Source organism: Oncorhynchus mykiss, chromosome 3 (genome assembly GCF_057628025.1).
Source record: "Oncorhynchus mykiss isolate SJ-2025 chromosome 3, ASM5762802v1, whole genome shotgun sequence".
NCBI lineage: Eukaryota > Metazoa > Chordata > Actinopteri > Salmoniformes > Salmonidae > Oncorhynchus > Oncorhynchus mykiss.
Genome location: NC_143024.1, coordinates 78,089,176 through 78,110,832, shown reverse-complemented (window position 1 = coordinate 78,110,832; position 21,657 = coordinate 78,089,176). Strand labels below are relative to the sequence as shown.

Genomic DNA, 21,657 nt, shown 5'->3' with positions numbered 1-21,657 from the left:
ATTGATCCCATGTTTCATACAAGATCCCAGATATTTTCCATACGCACAAGAAGCATATTTCTCTCAAATGTTTCCATCCCTGTTAATGAGCATTTCTTTTTTGCCAGGATAATCCAGATGTGGCATGTCAAGAAGCTGATTAAACAGCATTATCATTACACAGGAGCAACTGTTGTTCAGTAAATATTTAGGGATTTTTAAAAATGGTGTTTTAAGAAGTATTTGTGAAAGAAAAGGGCATCAAATGCAATTTCTTCAAACTACTGTACATTGATTGATGATCAGCATATAGAGAGGACAGAAAAAGGTATGTGATATCCGGGTTCCTTGGGACGTCCCTACCCCATTGAAGTTGACATTTGAAATGGTTAAGGTTTGGGTTAGGTAATGGTTAGGATGGAGGTGAGGGTTTAAGGTAGGGATGTCCCAAGGATTCCGGATAGCACTGATCGACAGGAAAAGGTGGGTTGTTGTTTAATTATTGTTGAACTGAAATTGTGTTGGGTGGTCTCAGTCATGTGAGTGTGACTGTGGGGGTCAGCTTTATGGTGAAGCCATTATTTGTTCACCATCAGCCTCTATTGACAGTCATGATCTTTCTCTTGATATATTTCTGTACAGTGGTTCTCAGCTCTCTCTTCAAACTAAGGCTATCCCTCCAGAGGATCAGTGGAACACCGCTGACTGGACAAAGACAGCACTTAGTCTCTGGAACCAGTTTCTCAACATGACAACAGCCAAAAGTGCATTTTTTTTAGCTGAGCAACGTGTAGCACCTTTCTAGGGCACTATGTGCCAGTGTGCTTCTGTGTGTGGCAGAGTATTAAATGCCTCTACATGGCATTGTGCTTCTTTTAACCACATCTGATGATAGTCTGAACCATGTTCAGTTAAAAAATGTAATATTTTTCCATGTTCAGATTTTTTAAAGAGATGTTTTTGGAATTCTGTGTGATGTTTTAAATTTTTTATCAGCATAAAGATATTTGAGGGGAATTCTTTGGGTGGTTTTCCTCAGTGTCACTGGATATGGCCTGTGCTGTACTCTACTGTTAATCTCTGCTATAATGAAACACCTTTTGATGAGGTGACTTGTTCGGTTTGTTCGGTTTGCAGACAGTGCATGTATACTGTATGTCAGTGGAGGCTGTTGAGGGAAGGATGGCTGGATTGAGTAAATGGAATGGCATCAAACATGGAAATCATGTGTTTGATACCATTCCATTTAATCTGCTCCAGCCATTACCACGAGGCCATCCTCCCCAATTTAGGTGCCACCAACCTCCTGTGGTATATGTGCTGGTTTTTGTAAACAGTACTTGGTTGAATTTCTTCCACCAATTTTTTTTATCATTTTGGAATTTGGTTAATTTTATTTTATTTCATCTGACTGGTTAGAATATTATTCTATTTGACTTTGTTTCATTGTGTCCGTCTGTATCCAAGGCCTACAATTCAGGTTTAAAAAACAGTTTGTCAGACACTTCTCCAAATACCATGTATAATTTATTGAAATATTCATCCCTGTTGTGCTTTAAATCCAACATAATTTGTGCTACAATAAAACTGTTAAATCTAATAAATGCCTTATAAAAGTGCAAAAAATAAGGTTGGGATGCAGTATTTCGTCAGGGATAGTGTTAGCCTATGTTATATATGTATTATGATGATCCCCTCTTCACAGGTCAACATGGGTCATTTCAAGCCAAAATGTAATGGAGGAAAATGGAGAACTGTGACCTGATGTGATGTTGATGTTCTTGCCTTAGTGACTGTGCAGTATGTGAATGGGGGGGGGGGGGGGGGCAACGCATGTTAAAACAATGAGCTTTAAGTACCGTAACCCCAGAGCACGTGACTCTTTATAATACTCTGGCATGTGTAGCAGTCTTACTTGCTGATTCAGGGAACTGAGGCCAAATGGAAAATGTTGACTCCTTATGAGTTATGAATAATAAAGCAATAAAGCCTTACTCAAGGTGGTGAGGATGAGTTTTTTTCAGGGGGAAAGGAATGGGTTTGCTGCCAAAATTATTCTCAGGTTAATTTAGATACAGTAGGATGCTAGTGAGGCATGTGTGTATCATGTGATAATGAAATTTCAACACTCGGGGGGCATATGTCAGACATGTACTGTAGCCTACACTGAATGGGATGACAGGTTAACGACACTTAATAAGAAGCCTGTCATTTCAACATCATGATAATAATGCTAGACTTTCCTCCACTTTTGCATGTCAATTCAAATAGGCCTACCTGAAATATTCTTCACAACTTTTATATCTATTTTTTTTATTATTGTCATACTGAACAGAATGTCTGAAGGTGATGCGTACATAAATAAACCCTGACATCTGAAATTAAATTTAAAATCAAAACAGTTGTTACATTTACTGTAGTGATGAAGTTGAATGAATAACCTGGTGTGTTGTCATCCACAACACTACACATGTACTTTGGAAGGGTTACCACCACGTTAGAGTTATGGGTTTCACTTAAATGATTTCACATCTAGAATAGATTGGTACATATAGTACATACAGTACTTTGGTTGACATTTAAGGATAACACAGTTGACATTACTATTTTACCTAGTCTTAGATTTCCCAGACTGGAACATTGGTTACATTGTGGGAGGCAACCCGTCGGTCTAGACTAGAGACTGTTTTACCAGTTGTAGGAGGAGCTAGACAGATCATTTGTTACATAACCTTAGTGTCAAAACCATGATTTAGACCACTAAAATGTCTCAGGTGGTTTTATGGTTATTTTCCCTTCACTCATTCTTAAAATGCCTGGAAGGTGATTCATCTGGAATGTTCAAAATAAACAGTTCCTCATACCAGTCCGTTCATATAATATTGAACTGCTGCCTCCCTCCCATTCGACCCTCATCCAACCTGGGATAAATACTTTAACTGACTGGAAGTAAGAAATATACATGGATTCTTTATTGTGGACCAAAATATATGTTAACAAAACCGTCAATGGACGGTGAATAACACATCAAACGTATAGGTTTGAAGGGACAAATAAAAAGCTGTGTTCAAATTCTGGAGGAATTAAACCACTGGTTCAACATCAGCTGACCCATGACTAGAGCACAGCTAACTCACCACAGTTAAATATGAAACCAAAACTGAAGTAATGTAAATGAAATGAGACGAATAAGGCAGTTTAAGAAAACCATTTAAATACTTGATCACAAACAAAAAAAAAGTAAGGTACGATATTTAAAGCTTTACATACATGCTTGTCAACAACATCAAAAAGCTACAAATGGCAATTCTCTCAATTCTCTCTACATTATTTTAAAAAAATCCATTCTTACATCAGACATGCAAGGGTTAAATTATCCTTTGCTCAAGGAGAAGTTCATTTCGGCAGGATATGTTGCTTGTCATTCCAGATTGGATGATTCCAGATGTGGTTGGGTGGAGCTCTAAGCATGGAGCGGTTTGATTGGCCAAACACTAGTGGGCAGAGCTTTGGCAAGGAGTAGTGGGTGGGACATTGAATCCACACACCTCTGGCCTTTTTGCAAGTACGGATTTGGGGGAACGGGGTGGGAACGAGCAGGGTCGGCTATCAGAGAAAGTGAGCTGTTGTCATGGCAACGCGGGGGTGGGAGGGCGCTGACTCTTACATGGACTCGAACTCGTCAATGCGCTGCTTGGTGTTGCCCTGTCGGATCTGGCGCAGGGTTTTGTACTTGTCCCTCCCAGCCTTCACATTCTCTGCATGTAGCATGTCATTCTGGGTCTTCTTGGTGTCGTCCCTCGCCTGAGCCAACTCTGAACTCAGAGCCTGACAAAGAGGGAGAGGGGAAAGCAAAATACTTCATTTTGACAGTTGCAGACAGGTGGTGTATTGTTCAACATATTATCAGCAAACTGTTGATCTACTGACCCAAACACTAGCCTAAACATAACCCTACATTTTTTTTGCAGTTGATAGCTACAAGCATTTCGCTACACCGACAATAACATCTGCTAAATATGCATGTGACCAATAAAACAGTATTTGATTTATCTTGTTGAGCCTGTATGGGGTCTATCCATCCTAATGATGTGAGGCCACGTCTTCCCGAGCCTACCTGCAGCTGTTTCTTGACGCGTTCGTTCTTCTGGGCCTCTGTGACACGTTCCTCCTCGCTGCGGTGGCTGGTGACCCCGTCACTGTGCAGCTCGGTACTGCCCTCTGCGTTCGTCTCATCTTGCTCATCGTGCTCCGGCGCCGGGGGTGATGACATCACAGACTTCAGCTCCTCTTTAGTCTTTTCCAGGTCTTCCTGGGCTGAGATGGCCTGGCGGGAGGGTTAATGTGGGAATAACTGTTTGTCACTTGGTGTTCAATAAACTACTCATCTATTGTATCATATATAACAATCATACAGTACTGACATTTCAATATTCTATTTGGAACAGGAAACACAAAAACATTATTGCTCACACACACACACACACACACACAAACCAACACATTTCAAGACAACTTTGTCAAAAGACAGGGACACCTGTATTTAAAGTGCTTGCCGGTGTGGGACCTGAGTAGACCAGAGACTTTCCAAAAACATTAAAACACTCACGCAGACACACACATACTAAACTAGGGGTTAACATGCAAATAAGGGACACAATAACATCTTAAAAACATCTTGTACTGGCTCAAGCACACAATTTTAAACTCAGATCTTACTCATACATATACTGAACAAAAATACAAACGCAACATGCTACAGTTTCAAAGATTTTACTGAGTTACAGTTCATATAAGGAAATCAGTCAATTGAAATAAATTCACTATGGATTTCACATGACTGGGAATACAGATATGCATCTGTTGGTCACAGATACCTTAAAAAAAAGGTAGGGGCGTGGATCAGAAAACCAGTCAGTATCTGGTGTGAACCCTATTTGCCTCATGCAGCGTGACTCCTCTCCTTTACATAGAGTTGATCAGGCTGTTGATTGTGGCCTGTGGAATGTTGTCCCAGTCCTCTTCAATGGCTGTGCTAAATTGTTGGATATTGGGGGGGGAACTAGAGCCTACTGACGTACATGTAGATCCAGAGCATGTTCAATGGGTGACATTCCTGGTGAGTATGCAGTTCATGGAAGAACTGGGACATGTTTAGCTTCAAGGAATAGTTTACAGATCCTTGCGACATGGGGCCATGCTGAAACATGAGGTGATGGCAGCATACGACAATGGGCCTCAGGATCTCATCACGGTATCTCTATGCATTCAAATTGCTATCAATAAAATGCAATCGTGTTCCTTATCCATAGCTTATGCCTGCCCATACCATAATGCCACCTCTACCATGGGGCACTCTGTTCACCCACACAATGCCATACACGTGGTGTGCGGTTGTGAGGCCGGTTGGACGCATGGCCAAATTCTCTAAAATGATGTTGAAGCCGGCTTATGGTAAAGAAATTAACATTAAATTCTCTGGCAACAGTTTTGGTGGACATTCCTGCGGTCAGCATGCCAATTGCGTGCTCCCTCAAAATTTGAGACATCTGTGGCATTGTGTTATGTGACAAAACTGCACCTATTAAAGTGTCATTTTATTGTCCCCAGCACAAGGTGCACCTGTGTAAAGATCATGCTGTTTAATCAGCTTCTTGGTATGCCACACCTATCAGATGGATGGATTATCTTGGCAAAAGGCAAAATGCTCACTAACAGGGATATAAATACATTTGTGCACACAATTTGAGAGAAATAAGCTTTTTGTGTGTTTGGAACATTTCTGGGATATTTTATTTCAGCTCAAGGAACATGGGACCAACACTGTACATGTTGCCTTTAAATTTTTGTTCAGTGTACATTAGATCTTATGAATGCTGTTAAATTATTTGGTTTGAGGGCATACAGCCCCACACATTTGGATACAGACACTATTATTTATGTGTCAGTCCCAGGGGGCAGAGCAGTGGAGGCTGCTGGGGACGGCTCATAATAATGGCTGGAACTGAGTGTTCTAGTTGGAATGGAGTGAATGGAATGGTATCAAACACATGAAAACCATATGTTTATGTTTCACACCATTCTATTAACTCTACTCCAGACATTATTATGATCCATCCTTCCCTCAGTAGCTGCCACTGGATCAGAGAGAGGTAGCCGTTACTTTGTGTTGCCATTCAGTTGCCTCCTCTTCCTTCTTCCTCTTGGCCTCTTCAAGCAGAGCGATTTTGGCAGTGAATTCTCCTAGCTCAGCGGCCTGCGAGAGACAAGCACAAAGCACTCTTCTGTCAGACATATACACCAACACACTGGCCACCAGACTGCAAGAGCTGACCATGGCGCCCATGAGGTTTAATGGGCCAACCAGTATGAAAATCTAATTGACACATGGTTTCATGGTGAGTACTGTTAACCATGTAATACCACCCATTAAATATTTTTGAAATACCAAAGAGAGAGTGGGGGGTGGTGAGAGCAGAGAACTTCCCCTGGGGCACGCTGTCTGCACATTAACACCTCAATCACAGATATCTGTCAGCACCCAGAGATTATATTTAGTTATCAATGCAAAACAGGCAGGTAGCCTGGCGGGTAGGAGCGTTGGGCCAGTAACTGAAAGGTTGCTGGATCAAATCCCCAAGCAAGGCAGTTAACCCACTGTTCCCCGGGCACTGATGACGTGGATGTTGATTAAGGCAGCCTCCAGCACCTCTCTGATTTTGATGGGTTGGGTAAAATGCGGAAGACACATTACAGTCGAATGCATTCAGTTGTACAACTGACTAGGTATCTCCTTTTCCCTTAAAGGTTACTGCCTCAGGGCCTTCCAACACTGTATAAATGTTATTTCCCTACACCCAATGACAAGGTGTCTAGTCTCTTTGGCTTATTGTCTCCCTCTCTCCGTATCACTCGTAACTCTACCAACTTGGCAGTACTTTATGGGGATGTTATTTCACACCTTATTACTGTAGCTCAGAACGCATCCTTTGCATTTTTACATACAGCCGGAAATAACTTTTGGATATTAGAGCGGTGGTAACTCACCATTATTTTGTTACAAGCATTTTACTACACCCGCAATAACATCTGCTAAATATGTATATGTGACCAATCAAATTTGATGTGGAAACAGCTACATGAGCAATAAGCCTACTGTCAGTCATTTGGAGCTGTAAGCCATTAGTAGAGCTATGGGATTCCAGGTTAAATACCATGAGGAATAACCAAATCACCTTTGGAATGCATGTCGTAAAAGCATCCATACATTTTCTGTAAGCAAGGGAGGTGTTTACAAAGAGGTCAGTCAGTGTCACTCATTTACATAGAACCAAAGGTATTGACGTGATAATAACTTTGCAGGTACAGTGCAGATATGTTGTAGGTTAGAGTGTTTACAAAGGTTTTAGTGTGTTGGACAATCCAGAAGAGACCAATGGCTTAGAGAATTGCTGTATACCTGTCTACAGTAGGTATATGTACATTGTACATCCTTCCTTCAGGTAATCAATCAATAGGAAGTCGTCGAGTAGGGTGTCTATTATATTGCATTCATCAATCATTTAATATAAAATCAGTGATTTCTTCAAGGAAGGAAGGAAAGAAGGATGCACTGAAAGTATGTTAACGGGACCCTGATCGAAAATGGTGAAGTGTTACCAGTTGTTCCTGGTTCTTCATCTGGTCAGCGGACTGTTTAGCCAGCGCTGCCTTGGCCTCCTCCGCTGCCTGTCTCTCTCCCTCCAACCTTTCCGCCTCCTCCTTCGCTCTCTTCCTCTCCTGGTCCAACTCCAGGGCCCTGCGTGTCTGCTCCTCCAGCTCTGTATGAGTGTACACACCACACACACACACACACACACACACACACACACACACACACACACACACACACACACACACACACACACACACACACACAATGTACTGTATAACAAATATAATCATATCTTAGCGAGAGTCGCACCTGTAGCGTTTGCTTCCAACTCACACTCTCAAATACATAGATCCCCTGAACGTAGCTCACTCTCCAGATCCCAATCACTTGAATTCTGATCACACACTTGTATGTCATCATCACACACTATTTGGTCCAGTTCTTTGCACCCCATCATTGTGAGGTATTGTTTGTTTTGTGACACACTTCTATTCGGAGCTCTGTTTTTCCCATAATTGAAACCTCCTGTGTATGATAGTTTTTTCCTGCCTCACTAATGACGCCTTTTGCCTATTCCCTGCCTGTACTTTAGCCTATCAGATTTCCTGTTATCTACCTATTGCCTGATCTCCCGGATGACGTTACTAGTCTTTTCCCTGCTTGTACTGTTGCCTTTTTGGACCCCCTGTGTATGACCTTCTGCCTGCCTCTGGACCCAGCTACCTGCCTCCTCCTGTGTATGACCTTCTGCCTGCCCCTGGACCCAGCTACCTGCCTCCTCCTGTATATGACCTTTTGCCTGCCTCTGGACCCAGCTACCTGCCTCCTCCTGTGTATGACCTTCTGCCTGCCCCTGGACCCAGCTACCTGCCTCCTCCTGTATATGACCTTCTGCCTGCCTCTGGACCCAGCTACCTGCCTCCTCCTGTGTATGACCTTCTGCCTGCCCCTGGACCCAGCTACCTGCCTCCTCCTGTATATGACCTTCTGCCTGCCTCTGGACCCAGCTACCTGCCTCCTCCTGTGTATGACCTTCTGCCTGCCCCTGGACCCAGCTACCTGCCTCCTCCTGTGTATGACCTTCTGCCTGCCCCTGGACCCAGCTACCTGCCTCCTCCTGTGTATGACCTTCTGCCTGCCCCTGGACCCAGCTACCTGCCCCTGGACCCAGCTACCTGCCTCCTCCTGTGTATTACCTTCTGCCTGCCTCTGGACCCAGCTACCTGCCTCCTCCTGTGTATTACCTTCTGCCTGCCCCTGGACCCAGCAACCTGCCTCCTCCTGTGTATGACCTTCTGCCTGCCTCTGGACCCAGCTACCTGCCCCTGGACCCAGCTACCTGCCTCCTCCTGTGTATTACCTTCTGCCTGCCCCTGGACCCAGCTACCTGCCTCCTCCTGTGTATGACCTTCTGCCTGCCTCTGGACCCAGCTACCTGCCCCTGGACCCAGCTACCTGCCTCCTCCTGTGTATGACCTTCTGCCTGCCCCTGGACCCAGCTACCTGCCTCCTCCTGTGTATTACCTTCTGCCTGCCCCTGGACCCAGCTACCTGCCCCTGGACCCAGCTACCTGCCTCCTCCTGTGTATTACCTTCTGCCTGCCCCTGGCTGGGTCCAGAGGCAGGCAGAAGGTCATATACAGGAGGAGGCAGGTAGCTGGGTCCAGGGGCAGGCAGAAGGTAATACACAGGAGGAGGCAGGTAGCTGGGTCCAGGGGCAGGCAGAAGGTAATACACAGGAGGAGGCAGGTAGCTGGGTCCAGAGGCAGGCAGAACCTTCTGCCTGCCTCTGGACCCAGCTACCTGCCTCCCCCTGTGTATGACCTTCTGCCTGCCTCTGGACCCAGCTACCTGCCCCTGGACCCAGCTACCTGCCTCCTCCTGTGTATTACCTTCTGCCTGCCCCTGGACCCAGCTACCTGCCCCTGGACCCAGCTACCTGCCTCCTCCTGTGTATGACCTTCTGCCTGCCTCTGGACCCAGCTACCTGCCTCCTCCTGTGTATGACCTTCTACCTGCCCCTGGACCCAGCTACCTGCCTCCTCCTGTGTATTACCTTCTGCCTGCCTCTGGACCCAGCTACCTGCCTCCTCCTGTGTATTACCTTCTGCCTGCCCCTGGACCCAGCTACCTGCCTCCTCCTGTGTATTACCTTCTGCCTGCCCCTGGACCCAGCTACCTGCCTCCTCCTGTGTATTACCTTCTGCCTGCCTCTGGACCCAGCTACCTGCCTCCCCCTGTGTATGACCTTCTGCCTGCCTCTGGACCCAGCTACCTGCCCCTGGACCCAGCTACCTGCCTCCTCCTGTGTATTAACTTCTGCCTGCCCCTGGACCCAGCTACCTGCCCCTGGACCCAGCTACCTGCCTCCCCCTGTGTATGACCTTCTGCCTGCCTCTGGACCCAGCTACCTGCCCCTGGACCCAGCTACCTGCCTCCTCCTGTGTATTACCTTCTGCCTGCCCCTGGACCCAGCTACCTGCCCCTGGACCCAGCTACCTGCCTCCTCCTGTGTATGACCTTCTGCCTGCCCCTGGACCCAGCTACCTGCCCCTGGACCCAGCTACCTGCCTCCTCCTGTGTATTACCTTCTGCCTGCCTCTGGACCCAGCTACCTGCCCCTGGACCCAGCTACCTGCCTCCCCCTGTGGTCCTTTACAAATAAACACCTGCTGCACCCTGCTCTTGAAACCAGCACTCTGTCTCCCATCGTGTTCATTACAGCACCCATCTTTCCTGGCACATATTCACACATTCATCTCATGAAACACAAGAGGAGGACTTGAATAATCTCCCAATAATCTGGAACACAAATGTTTATATAGGGAGATACCTCTGAGAAAGGCCCAACCTATATTTGATGAGAGCATTTCTAGAGGCAACATTCTGTAGAAATCAATCATTCTGATTGGAATGGCCCTTTCAGGATCAAATCATTTTTTTATATCAGCCAAGCAAACTCCTGTCTTTTACCAACAGAATGGCTCTGCAGTGATTCGTTAGATCTGCTGGGGATTTCAGGGCTGTAGCTAACTCGCTCCCTCCAGCCGTTCACTATGTAAATACCCCCCAGGTGTGTTCTGTCCTTTTCGGTTATGACAGCCGTGGTGCTAGGGCCAACACTATAGAGAATGAATGTTCATGTCCCCCTCCCTGTAACATGATAAAACAGCTAGCAGTCCTCCTATAGCCCATTCCTCACTCCTCCTAACAAGAGCTAGTATGCAAATCCCAGTGTTGCGTACTATAGCTGTGAACTACAGCGGGTGTAAGTGTTACTCCAGGGTGTTGGTTGCATGGTAACCTATGACATGTAAAATAAGTGAGATGATCAGTCCCATTTACATTGTTCCTCTGAAGTTGTATCCGTTGTTGGTGTGTGTGTAATGCATGTGCATGTAATTTGTGTGCATGCATGTAATGTAAGTGTGTGTGCGCGTGTGTAATGCATGCATGGGTGTAATGTACATGCGTGTGTTGAGATGTACAGTTGAAGTCGGAAGTTTACATACACTTAGGTTGGAGTCATTAAAACTTATTTGGGATCAAATCCCGTCAACGGGATCGATTTGACAACATCCGGTGAAATGGCAGAGCGCCAAATTCAAATAAATTTATTTGAAATATTTAGCTTTCATACAATCACAAGTGCAATACACCAAATTAAAGCTTTACTTCTTGACAATCCAGACACCGTGTCAGATTTCAAAAAGGCTTTACGGCGAAAGCAAACCATGCTATTATCTGAGGACAGCACCCCATCAAACAAACACAGACAATAATATTTCATCCAGCCAGACGCGACACAAAACTCAGGAATAACGATATAATTAATGCCTTACCTATGAAGAGCTTCTTCTGTTGGCACTCCAATATGTCCCATAAACATCAAAAATTGTAATTTTGTTTGTTTATATCGATTATATCGTTATATCTCCAAAATATCTATTTATTTGGCGCGTTTGATACAGAAAAACATTGGTTCCAACTCGCTCAACATGACTTCAAAATATCTAATGAGTTCCCTGTAAGCTTTGTTCAAACAACTTTCCTAATACAACTTTAGGTCGTTTTTAACGTAAATATTCAATACAATTTAAGATGGGATAAACTGCGTTCAATAGCGGATAAAAACAAAGTGGAGTGAGCTTCAGGTCATGCACCCCAACCACAACAGTACACTAGACTCGACCCTCGTTCTGAAAAGCCCTACTTCTTCATTACACAAAGGAAAAACATCAACCAATTTCTAAAGACTGTTGAGATCCAGTGGAAGCGATAGGAACTGCAAGCAAGTACCTTAGAAATCTAGATCCACATAGAAAAAACATTGAAAACACTGTCACCTCAACAACAACAAAAATTCCTAGATGGTTTGTCCTCGGGGTTTCGCCTGCCAAATAAGTTCTGTTATACTCACAGACATCATTCAAACAGTTTTAGAAACGTCAGAGTGTTTTCTATCCAAATCTACTAATAATATGCATATCCTAACTTCTGGGCCTGAGTAGCAGGCAGTTTACTTTGGGCACGCTTTTCATCTGGACGTGAAAATACCGCCCCCTAGCATAGAGAGGTTAAAACTAATTTTTCAACCACTCCACAAATTTCTTGTTAACAAACTATAGTTTGCAAGTCGGTTAGAACATCTACTTTGTGCATGACACAAGTAATTTGTCCAACAATTGTTAACAGACAGATTATTTCACTTATAAATTAACTGTATGACAATTCCAGTGGGTCAAAAGTTTACATACACTAAGTTGACTGTGCCTTTAAACAGCTTGGGAAATTCCAGAAAGGGATGGCATGGCTTTAGAAGCTTCTGATAGGCTTATTGACATCTGAGTCAATTGGAGGTGTACCTGTGGATGTATTTCAAGGCCTACCTTCAAATTCAGCGCCTCTTTGCTTGACATCATGGGAAAATCAAAAGAAATCAGCCAAGACCTCAGGAAAAACAATTGTAGACCTCCACAAGTCTGGTTCATCCTTGGGAGCAATTTCCAAACACCTGAAGGTATCACGTTCATCTGTACAAACAATAGTACGCAAGTATTAACACCATGGGACCACACAGCTGTCATACCGCTCAGGAAGGAAATGCGTTCTGTCTCCTAGAGATGAACGTACTTGTGCAAATCAAAGTGCAAATCAATCCCAGAACAACAGCAAAGGACCTTGTGAAGATACTGGAGGAAACAGGCACAAAAGTATCTATATCCACAGTAAAATTTGTCCTATATCGACATAACCTGAAAGGCCACTCAGCAAGGAAGAAGCCACTGCTCCAAAACCAAAACCCAGACTACGGTTTGCAACTGCACATGAGGACAAAGATCGTACTTTTTGGAGAAATGTCCTCTGGTCTGATGAAACAAAAATAGAACTGTTTGGCCATAATGACCATCGTTATGTTTGGAGGAAAACGGGGGAGGCTTGCAAGCCAAAGAACACCATCCCAACCGTGAAGCACAGGGTTGGCAGCATCATGTTGTGGGGGTGCTTTGCTGCAGGAGGGACTGGTGCACGTCACAAAATAGATGGCATCATGAGGGAAGAAAATGATGTGGATATATTGAAGCAACATCTCAAGACATCAGTCAGGAAGTTAAAGCTTGGTCGCAAATTGGTCTTCCAAATGGACAATGACCCCAAGCATACTTCCAAAGTTGTGGCAAAATGGCTTAAGGACAACAAAGTCAAGGTATTGGAGTGGCTATCACAAAGCCCTGACCTCAATCCTATAGAACATTTGTGGGCAGAACTGAAAAAGTGTGTGCGAGCAAGGAGGCCTACAAACCTGACTCAGTTACACCAGCTTTGTCAGGTGAAATGGACCAAAATTCTCCCAACTTATTGTGGGAAGCTTGTGGAAGGCTACACGAAACGTTTCACCCAAGTTAAACAATTTAAAGGCATTGCTACCAAATACTAATTGAGTGTATGTAAACTTCTGATCCACTGGGAATATGATGAAAGAAATAAAAGCTGAAATAAATAATTCTCTCTACTATTATTCTGACATTTCACATTCTTAAAATAAAGTGGTGATCCTAACTAACCAAATACAGGGAATTTTTACTATAATTAAATGTCAGGAATTGTGAAAAACTGAGTTTAAATGTAGTTGGCTAAGGTGTATGTAAACTTCCAACTTCAACTGTAGATACCTTTCTGGGCCTTTAGCGTCTGTTCCTCAATCTGTCTGAGCCTCTCGACAAGCTCGTCCTTCTCCTTCTCTATCTTCGCCCTCTCTTTCTCTGCATGCTCTCGTTTTCTCTTCTCGTTCTCTAGCTGGGCTCTGTAAAACAAAAGAGGCATAGTTCAGTTGATGAAAATGCCTGGGCTAATAATATATTAAAATTAAATGTAATTAATTGTTGAATATCTTACTCATATCATTCAATATTTTGTTGTATAAAATATGATCACAACACTGGTGCAACTTTCTGCAACTTCAAGATGCTTTACAAAAAGGTAAAACACAAAAATGCACATAAGAGCAATACAGAGATAGCCAGTCCATAGCTGTCTCTAAATAGCCTCATTAGACACACGAGAGCAGTGTTAGGATGGTGGATCGGCCTAATATTTCAATTATATTTCTGTAATTCCCAATATCCGCTCTTCTCACCTCCTTTGAGGAATCAAGGGAATACAGAGATCCACCCTTTATATAGCTCTGGTACAGAGATATTTTATACAATGCTGCCCCCTTCTGGTCAGAATCACAACTACATGTTTGCATGTGTTCTTTCTGTACCTTTCCATCTGTTTGTGGTGTTTCTCCTCCCTGGCCTGGGCCTTCATTTGCTGAACCTCAATGGTGTCAGGCTTCCTCCTCCTCATGTACAGTTCGTGGTTCCCCATGCACAGCGCCAGGATACGCTTGTTGATCCGCAACCGCGGGGCATAGAACACAAAATCCTATAGAGAGACGAGTGGAGAGGAGAGGAAAAGGGGAGAGAAGGGAGAGGCAGGGAGGAGAGAGGAGAGATGAGGGAGAGGCAGAGAGGAGGAGGAAGAGGCACAGAGGAGAGGAGGGAGAGGCAGGGAGGAGAGAGGGGAGATGAGGGAGAGGCAGAGAGGAGGAAGAGGCACAGAGGAGAGGAGGGAGAGGCAGGGAGGAGAGAGGAGGAGAGGAAAAGAGGAGGGGAGAGGAAAAGAGGAGGGGAGAGGAAAAGAGGAGGGGAGAGGAAAAGAGGAGGGGAGAGGAAAAGAGGAGGGGGGAGAGGTGGAGGGAGCCAGAGCAGGGAGGGGAGAGGCGGAGGAAGGGGAGAGGAGAGGCGGAGGAAGGGGAGAGGAGGAGTGAGGGGAGAGGAGGAGGGAGAGGAAGGCAGGGAGGAGAGAGGAAGGGAGGAGAGAGGAAAGGAGTGGAGGGAAGAGGAGGGAGGGGAGAAAAGGAAAAGAGAAAGGGGTTGACTCATTTTTCAGGTAATTTTAAACCTAACCCTACCTTCCTGGTAGACTGACTTACTGGAGCTTTCTTGTCGATGGGTTTGATGACAAACTTCTTGTCGCTGAAGGAGATGTTCCTGATCTCGCTCCAGGGGAAGCCAATCTTTGGTGTCAACCTGGGGAGAAGGGAAGGAAAAATACAGACTGTCTCAACACTATGCTAGTACAGTACTATGCCATGTGAAGGTAACTACCTACCCATATCAGTGTAGTATTAAATTAAGCTAGAGGCACCATCCATGCCCAGCAGAGGGGGATAGTGTCATGGAGTATATCTGACAAGGCCATGCTCAGGTATGCTCTCTTACATTCCACCTTAGTGGATGAATGGCATATTCCACCTTCCACTCTAAAATAACAAAAACAAAAAACTGTATTTCAGTATTGCGTACTTGTCCTCGTGTTCGTAGATATTGAGTCCCAGTGCATCCACACCCAGCCACAACTCTGTTCCCTTCTTGTTCTTGATCTCAAAGTAGTTGACGCCATACATCTCTAGGTCCTGGGCTATCTTCAGATACTCCATCACTGAGTCCTCTCTGTGGACACAAACACACATTACAACTTGTGTAGAGAAGCAAGTTTGACACTAACAGACTCATAAAAAAAACACACATTTAGACCCTTATACAAAGCCCTACCTGAGCATGCCTCTGTGTTCCTCATGCCAGGTCTGTATTCTGTCCTCCCACTGCTCCTTAGTCAACTTGTGCTGCTCCAAGACTCTGCAGGACACACAAAAACATACAAAGGGTTATTCAACCAGGGTTATTCAAAAAGGGACACACTAGAGGCCTAGCATCAAAAGACAGAACAGATTTATAGTGAGGGAGGGGCAAGAAACTCTACTGAAGAACAACTCCTTTACAAAAGCACACAATCCCTCCCTCCAGCACACACTAACGGGGGAGTATGGAGAGAATTCATTAAGTAGAAGGACATTCCAGCCTCCTCAACCATTGTAGGAGCAATTTCAATAGAGATTCTCCAAGTTACTATGACAGCAAGACTCTTCCCCTGGTATTCTTTGAGTGGGACAGAGAGGGGCAGAGGAAGTGAAGGTGGAAATGTGGAGGTCTCTTCTGAACAGAGAGGGTTAGAGAGGGGACAGAGAGAGGTGCGTGTGGGGTACGGACCTCTGTGGCAGCAGGCGGTCGGAGGTGAGGTAGCCAGGCCTGTGGAGGTCTCTGTTGTAGTCTGCGTACTTGGCCTGGACAGAGTAGGAGGCCAGCAGCACGGCTGTCTCTGGAGGACAGTAGTTCTCATCATTCAGGATGGCCTCCTTTACCTGGCATGGGCAGGGAACACACACACACACACACACACACACACACACTTGTTTAAGTACTTTGTTTGGATTTGCAATGTACATTGTGAGTATAAAGGACACCAATAAATACTGAACAAAAATAAACGTAACATGCAACAATTTCAAAGATTTTACAGTGACAGTTCATTTAAGGAAATCAGTCAATTGAAATAAATTCATTAGGCCCTAATCTATGGATTTCACATGACTGGGAATACAGATATGCATCTGTTGGTCACAGATACCTTTTAAAAAAAAAGGTAGGAGCATGGATCAGAAAACCAGTCAGTATCTGGTATGACCACCATTTGCCTCATGCAGCGTGGCACATCTCCTTCGCATAAAGTTGACCAGGCTGTTGATTGTGGCCTGTGGAATGTTGTCCCAGTCCTCTTTAATGGCTGTGCAAAGTTGCTGGATATTGCCGGGATCTGGAACTCACTGTCGTACAAGTCGATCCAGAGGATCCCAAACATGCTCAATGTCTGGTGATGGAAGAACTGTGGCATTTTCAGCTTCCAGGAATTGTGACATGGGATGGTGCATTATCATGCTGAAACATGATGTGATGGTGGCGGATGAATGGAATGGGCCTCAGGATCTCATCACGGTATCTCTGTGCATTCAAATTGCAATTATTAAAATGCAATCGTGTTCGTTGTTTGTAGCTAATGCCTGCCCATACTATAACCCCACCGCCACCATGGGGCACTATGTTCACAACGTTGACATCAGCAAACCACTCGCACACACGCTGTCTGCCATCTGCCCGGTACAGTGAAACCGGAATTCATCCGTGAAGAGCACACTTCTCCAGCATGCCAGTGGCCATCGAAGTTCAGCATTTGCCCAATGAAGTTGGTTACGACGCCGGACTGTGGTCAGGTAAAGACCCTGGTTAGGACGATGAGCACGCAAATGAGCTTCCCTAAGACTTTTCAGATGAGCAAACCCACAGCTGCCCGGATGGCTGGTCTCAGAGGATCCCGCAGGTGAAGACTCCAGATGTGGACGTCCTGGGTTGGCGTGGTTACGTGGTCGGTTGGACGTACTGCCAAATTCTATAAAACAACATTGGAGGCGGCTTATGGTTGATAAATTAACATTAAATTATCTGGCAACCGCTCTGGTGGACAATCCTGCAGTCAGCATGTCAATTGCACGCTCCCTCAAAACTTGAGACATCTGTGGCATTGTGTTGTGTGACAAAACTGTACATTTTAGAGTGGCCTTTTATTGTTCTCTGCACAAGCTGCAAATAATCATGCTGTTTAATCAGCTTCTTGATATGCCACACCTGTCAAGTGGATGGGTTCTTGGCAAAGGAGAAAAGCTCACTTACTTACGAAACATGTGACCAACAATTTACATGTTGCGTTTATATTTTTGTTCAGTATAAGTGTGTGTGTGTGTGTGTTACCTGCAGGAAGAAGAGTCTCTGTGTGATCTCCTGGATGAGTTCCTCAGACACGTCCTCTGGGAAGAACTTGGCTCTGAACTTAAACTGCAGAGGGTTTTCCTTCTTCACATCCTGCTGCGTCACCTTCTTGTTGAGTTTGAGCCACGTGCTGTAGCCTTTACTGTCTGTGTACTGCAGGCCAAAGAACCACACTTCCCGGAGGCCCACTGTCTTCACCACCTGAAAACACAATATGCGTCAATGATTAGCAGGTTAGGCCTCACGTAGCACTGAGAACCCAGATTCACCCTAGCCCAAAGCCTGCTCACCATTGAGGCTCAAGTGTGTGAGCCACCTCACTGTTTCACCCATAAGTGGGAGAACATCACTTTTTTACAACACTCCTCTTTTCTCCATTCACACGACATCTCTTTCTCTCTCTCAGAAAGGCCCCAGAGGGTGTGTTCTCTCAGGTGCCGGCTCAACCATCAGGCCTGATGCGATTTACAGTCAATAGAGCACCGCTGACCAGGGACATCATTCACTAACAACACATCATTAACTCTCCTCTCAATCTTACTCGTCCATTTCTCACTCCCTCTGTGGCCCCATTCTCTCAAACACACACTTGTATTGAACGAAGCCTGTTTGTGTTTTATTATTATTTCATTATCATCGGTCATACACACACACACACATACACACACACACACACACACACACACACACACACACCCGTTCAAAAGTTTGGGGTCAGTTAGAAATGTCCTTGTTTATTTAAATCAAATTGATCAGAAATAGTGTAGATGTTGTTATTTACTATTGTAGCTGGAAACGGCTGATTTTGAATGGAATACCTACATAGGCGTACAGAGGCCCATTATCAGCAACCATCACTCCTGTGTTCCAATGGCACATTGTGTTAGCTAATCCAAGTTTATCATTTTAAAAGGCTAATTGATCATTATAAAACCCTTTTGCAATTATATTAGCACAGCTGAAAATTGTTGTTCTGATTAAATAAGCAATAAAACTGGCCTTCTTTAGACAAGTTGAGTATCTGGAGTATCAGCATTTGTGGGTTTGACTACAGGCTCTTCTGAAACTCATCAGTCTATTCTTGTTCTGGGGTTGAAGGCTATTCCATGTGAGAAATTGCCAAGAAACTGAAGATCTCGTACAACACTGTGCTACTCCCTTCACAAAACAGCGCAAACTGGCCCTAACCAGAATAGAAAGGGGAGTGAGAGGCCCCGGTGCACAACTGAGCAAGAGGACAAGTACATTAGAGTGTCTAGTTTGAGAAACAGACGCCTCACAAGTCCTCAACTGGCAGCTACATTAAATAGTACCCTCAAAACACCAGTCTCAACGTCAACAAAGAAGACTCTGGGATGCTGGCCTTCTAGGCAGAGTTGCAAAGAAAAAGCCATCTCTCAGATTGGCCAATAAAAAGAAAAGATTAAGATGGGCAAAAGAACACAGACATTGGACAGAGGAAGATTGGAAAAAGGTGCTATGGACAGACAAATCTAAGTTTGAGGTGAAAAGTGAAAAGATGCTGGAGGAGTGCTTGACGCCATCTGTCAAGCATGGTGGAGGCATTGTGATGGTCTGGGGGTGCTTTGGTGGTGGTAAAGTGGGAGATTTGTACAGGGTAAAGAGATCTTGAAGGAGGAAGGCTATCACTCCCTTTTGCAACTCTTAATTGGAGCCAATTTCCTCCAAACTATGCAAGAACTATTTAGGGAAGAAGCAATCAGCTGGTATTCTGTCTTTAATGGAGTGGCCAGCACAGTCACCGGATCTCAACCCTATTGAGCTGTTGTTGGAGAAGCTTGACCGTATGGTACATAAGAAGTGCCCATCAAGCCAATCCAACTTGTGGGAGGTGCTTCAGGAAGCATGGGGTGAAATCTCGTCAGAATACCACAACAAATTGACGACTAGAATGCCAGGATTCTAGTGTGAGGATTCTTTGAGGAGGATTCTTTGACGAAAGCAAAGTTTGAAGAAGACAATTATTATTTAAATTAAAAATCCTTATTTATAAACCATGTTAACGTCTTGACTATATTTCCTATTCATTTTGCAACTAATTTAATGTATGTTTTCATGGAATACAAGAACATTTCTAAGTGACCCCAAACTTTTGAACAGTAGTGCATATGTGTGCATTATGATTCATCTCAAAACAGGCCTCCTATATCACAGAAAGGGAGGGGTAACTCCTGAAGTATGTTAGTACTAATATTGACATGCATAATACCATAGAGCCTCTTTTTTCATTTCACCTTTATTTAACCAGGTAGGCTAGTTGAGAACAAGTTCTGTGAAATGGCCAAGATAAAGCACAGCAGTTTGACACATACAACAACACAGAGTTACACATGGAATAAACAAACATAGTCAATAATACAGTAGAAAAAGTCTATACACAGTGTATGCAAATAAGGTAAGGTAAGGGAGGTAAGGCAATATATAGGCCAATAGTGGTGAAGTAATTAAAATATAGCAATTAAACACTGGAGTGATAGATATGCACAAGATTAATGTCCAAGTAGAGATACTGAGGTGCAAAGGTGCAAAATAACTCAATTAATGCAGTATGGGGATGAGGTAGTTGGATGGGCTATTTACAGATGGGCTATGGACAGGTGCAGTGATCTGTGAGCTGCTCTGACAGCTGGTGCTTAAAGCTAGGGAGGGAGTAAGAGTCTCCAGCTTCAGTGATTTTTGCAGTTCATTCCAGTCACTAGCCAGTGGGTTTGCAAAGAATATGAAGCGAGGGCTAACCAACGAGAGCGTACAGGTCGCAGTGGTGGGTGGTATATGGGGCTTTGGTGACAAAATGGATGGCACCATGATAGACTGCATCCAATTTGTTGAGTGTTGGAGGCTAGTTTGTATATTACATCACCGAAGTCGTTGATCGGTAGGATAGTCAGTTTTACGAGGGTATGTTTGGCAGCGTGAGTGAAGGAGGCTTTGTTGCGAAATAGGAATCCGATTCTAGGTTTAATTTTGGACTGGAGATGCTTAATCTGAGTCTGGAAGGAGAGTTTACAGTCTAACCAGACACCTAGGTATTTGTAGTTGTCCACATATTCTAAGTCAGAATCGTCCAGAGTAGAGATGATGGATGGGCGATCAGGTGCGAGCAGCAATCTGTTGAAGAGCATGCATTTAGTTTTACTTGCATTTAAGAGCAGTTGAAGGCCACGGAGGAAGAGTTGTACGGCGTTGAAGCTCGTCGGGAGGTTAGTTAACACAGTGTCCAAAGAAGGGCCAGAAGTATACAGAATGGTGTCGTCTGCGTAGAGGTAAATCAGAGAATCACCAGCAGCAAGAGCGACATCATTGATGTATTCAGAGAAGAGAGTCGGCCCGAGAATTTAACCCTGTGGCACCCTCATAGAGACTGTCAGAGGTCCGGACAACAGGCCCTCCGATTTGACACACTGAACTCTATCAGAGAAGTAGTTGGTGAACCAGGCGAGGCAGTCATTTGAGAAACCAAAGCTGTTGAGTCTGCCGATAAGAATGTGGTAATTGACAGAATCAAAAGCCTTGGCCAGGTCGATGAATACGGCTGCACAGTATTGTCTCTTATCATTGGTGGTTATGATATCATTTAGGACCTTGAGCGTGGCTGAGGTGCACCCACGACCAGTTCTGAAACCAGATTGCATAGCGGAGAAGGTACAGTGGGATTTGAAATGGTCGGTAATCTGTTTGTTAACTTGGTTTTTAAAGACCTTAGAAAGGCAGGGTAGGATAGATATGTCTGTAGCAGTTTGGGTCTAGACTGTCTCCCCCTCTGAAGAGGGGGATGACCGCGGCAGCTTTCCAATC

At 44.5% G+C, this 21,657-nt stretch overlaps 1 protein-coding gene across 2 annotated transcripts in view; it reads right to left on the bottom strand.

Annotated features, from left to right (window-relative positions):
* Positions 1 to 2,275: 2,275 nt before the first annotated feature.
* LOC110520426 (radixin) overlaps positions 2,276 to 21,657 on the bottom strand; it is a 59,909-nt gene continuing 40,527 nt past the window's right edge. For both annotated transcript variants that reach the window (XM_036974985.2, XM_036974986.2), the window contains exons 4-14: positions 17,824 to 18,042; positions 16,231 to 16,382; positions 15,736 to 15,819; positions 15,487 to 15,633; positions 15,114 to 15,210; positions 14,400 to 14,563; positions 13,807 to 13,937; positions 7,639 to 7,799; positions 6,143 to 6,235; positions 4,097 to 4,306; positions 2,276 to 3,807 (exon numbers count right to left, since the gene is read on the bottom strand). In XM_036974985.2, coding sequence (XP_036830880.1) covers positions 3,643 to 3,807; positions 4,097 to 4,306; positions 6,143 to 6,235; positions 7,639 to 7,799; positions 13,807 to 13,937; positions 14,400 to 14,563; positions 15,114 to 15,210; positions 15,487 to 15,633; positions 15,736 to 15,819; positions 16,231 to 16,382; positions 17,824 to 18,042 — 1,623 coding nt within the window. In that variant the 3' untranslated portion in view covers positions 2,276 to 3,642. The remainder of the gene's footprint in view (positions 3,808 to 4,096; positions 4,307 to 6,142; positions 6,236 to 7,638; positions 7,800 to 13,806; positions 13,938 to 14,399; positions 14,564 to 15,113; positions 15,211 to 15,486; positions 15,634 to 15,735; positions 15,820 to 16,230; positions 16,383 to 17,823; positions 18,043 to 21,657) is intronic.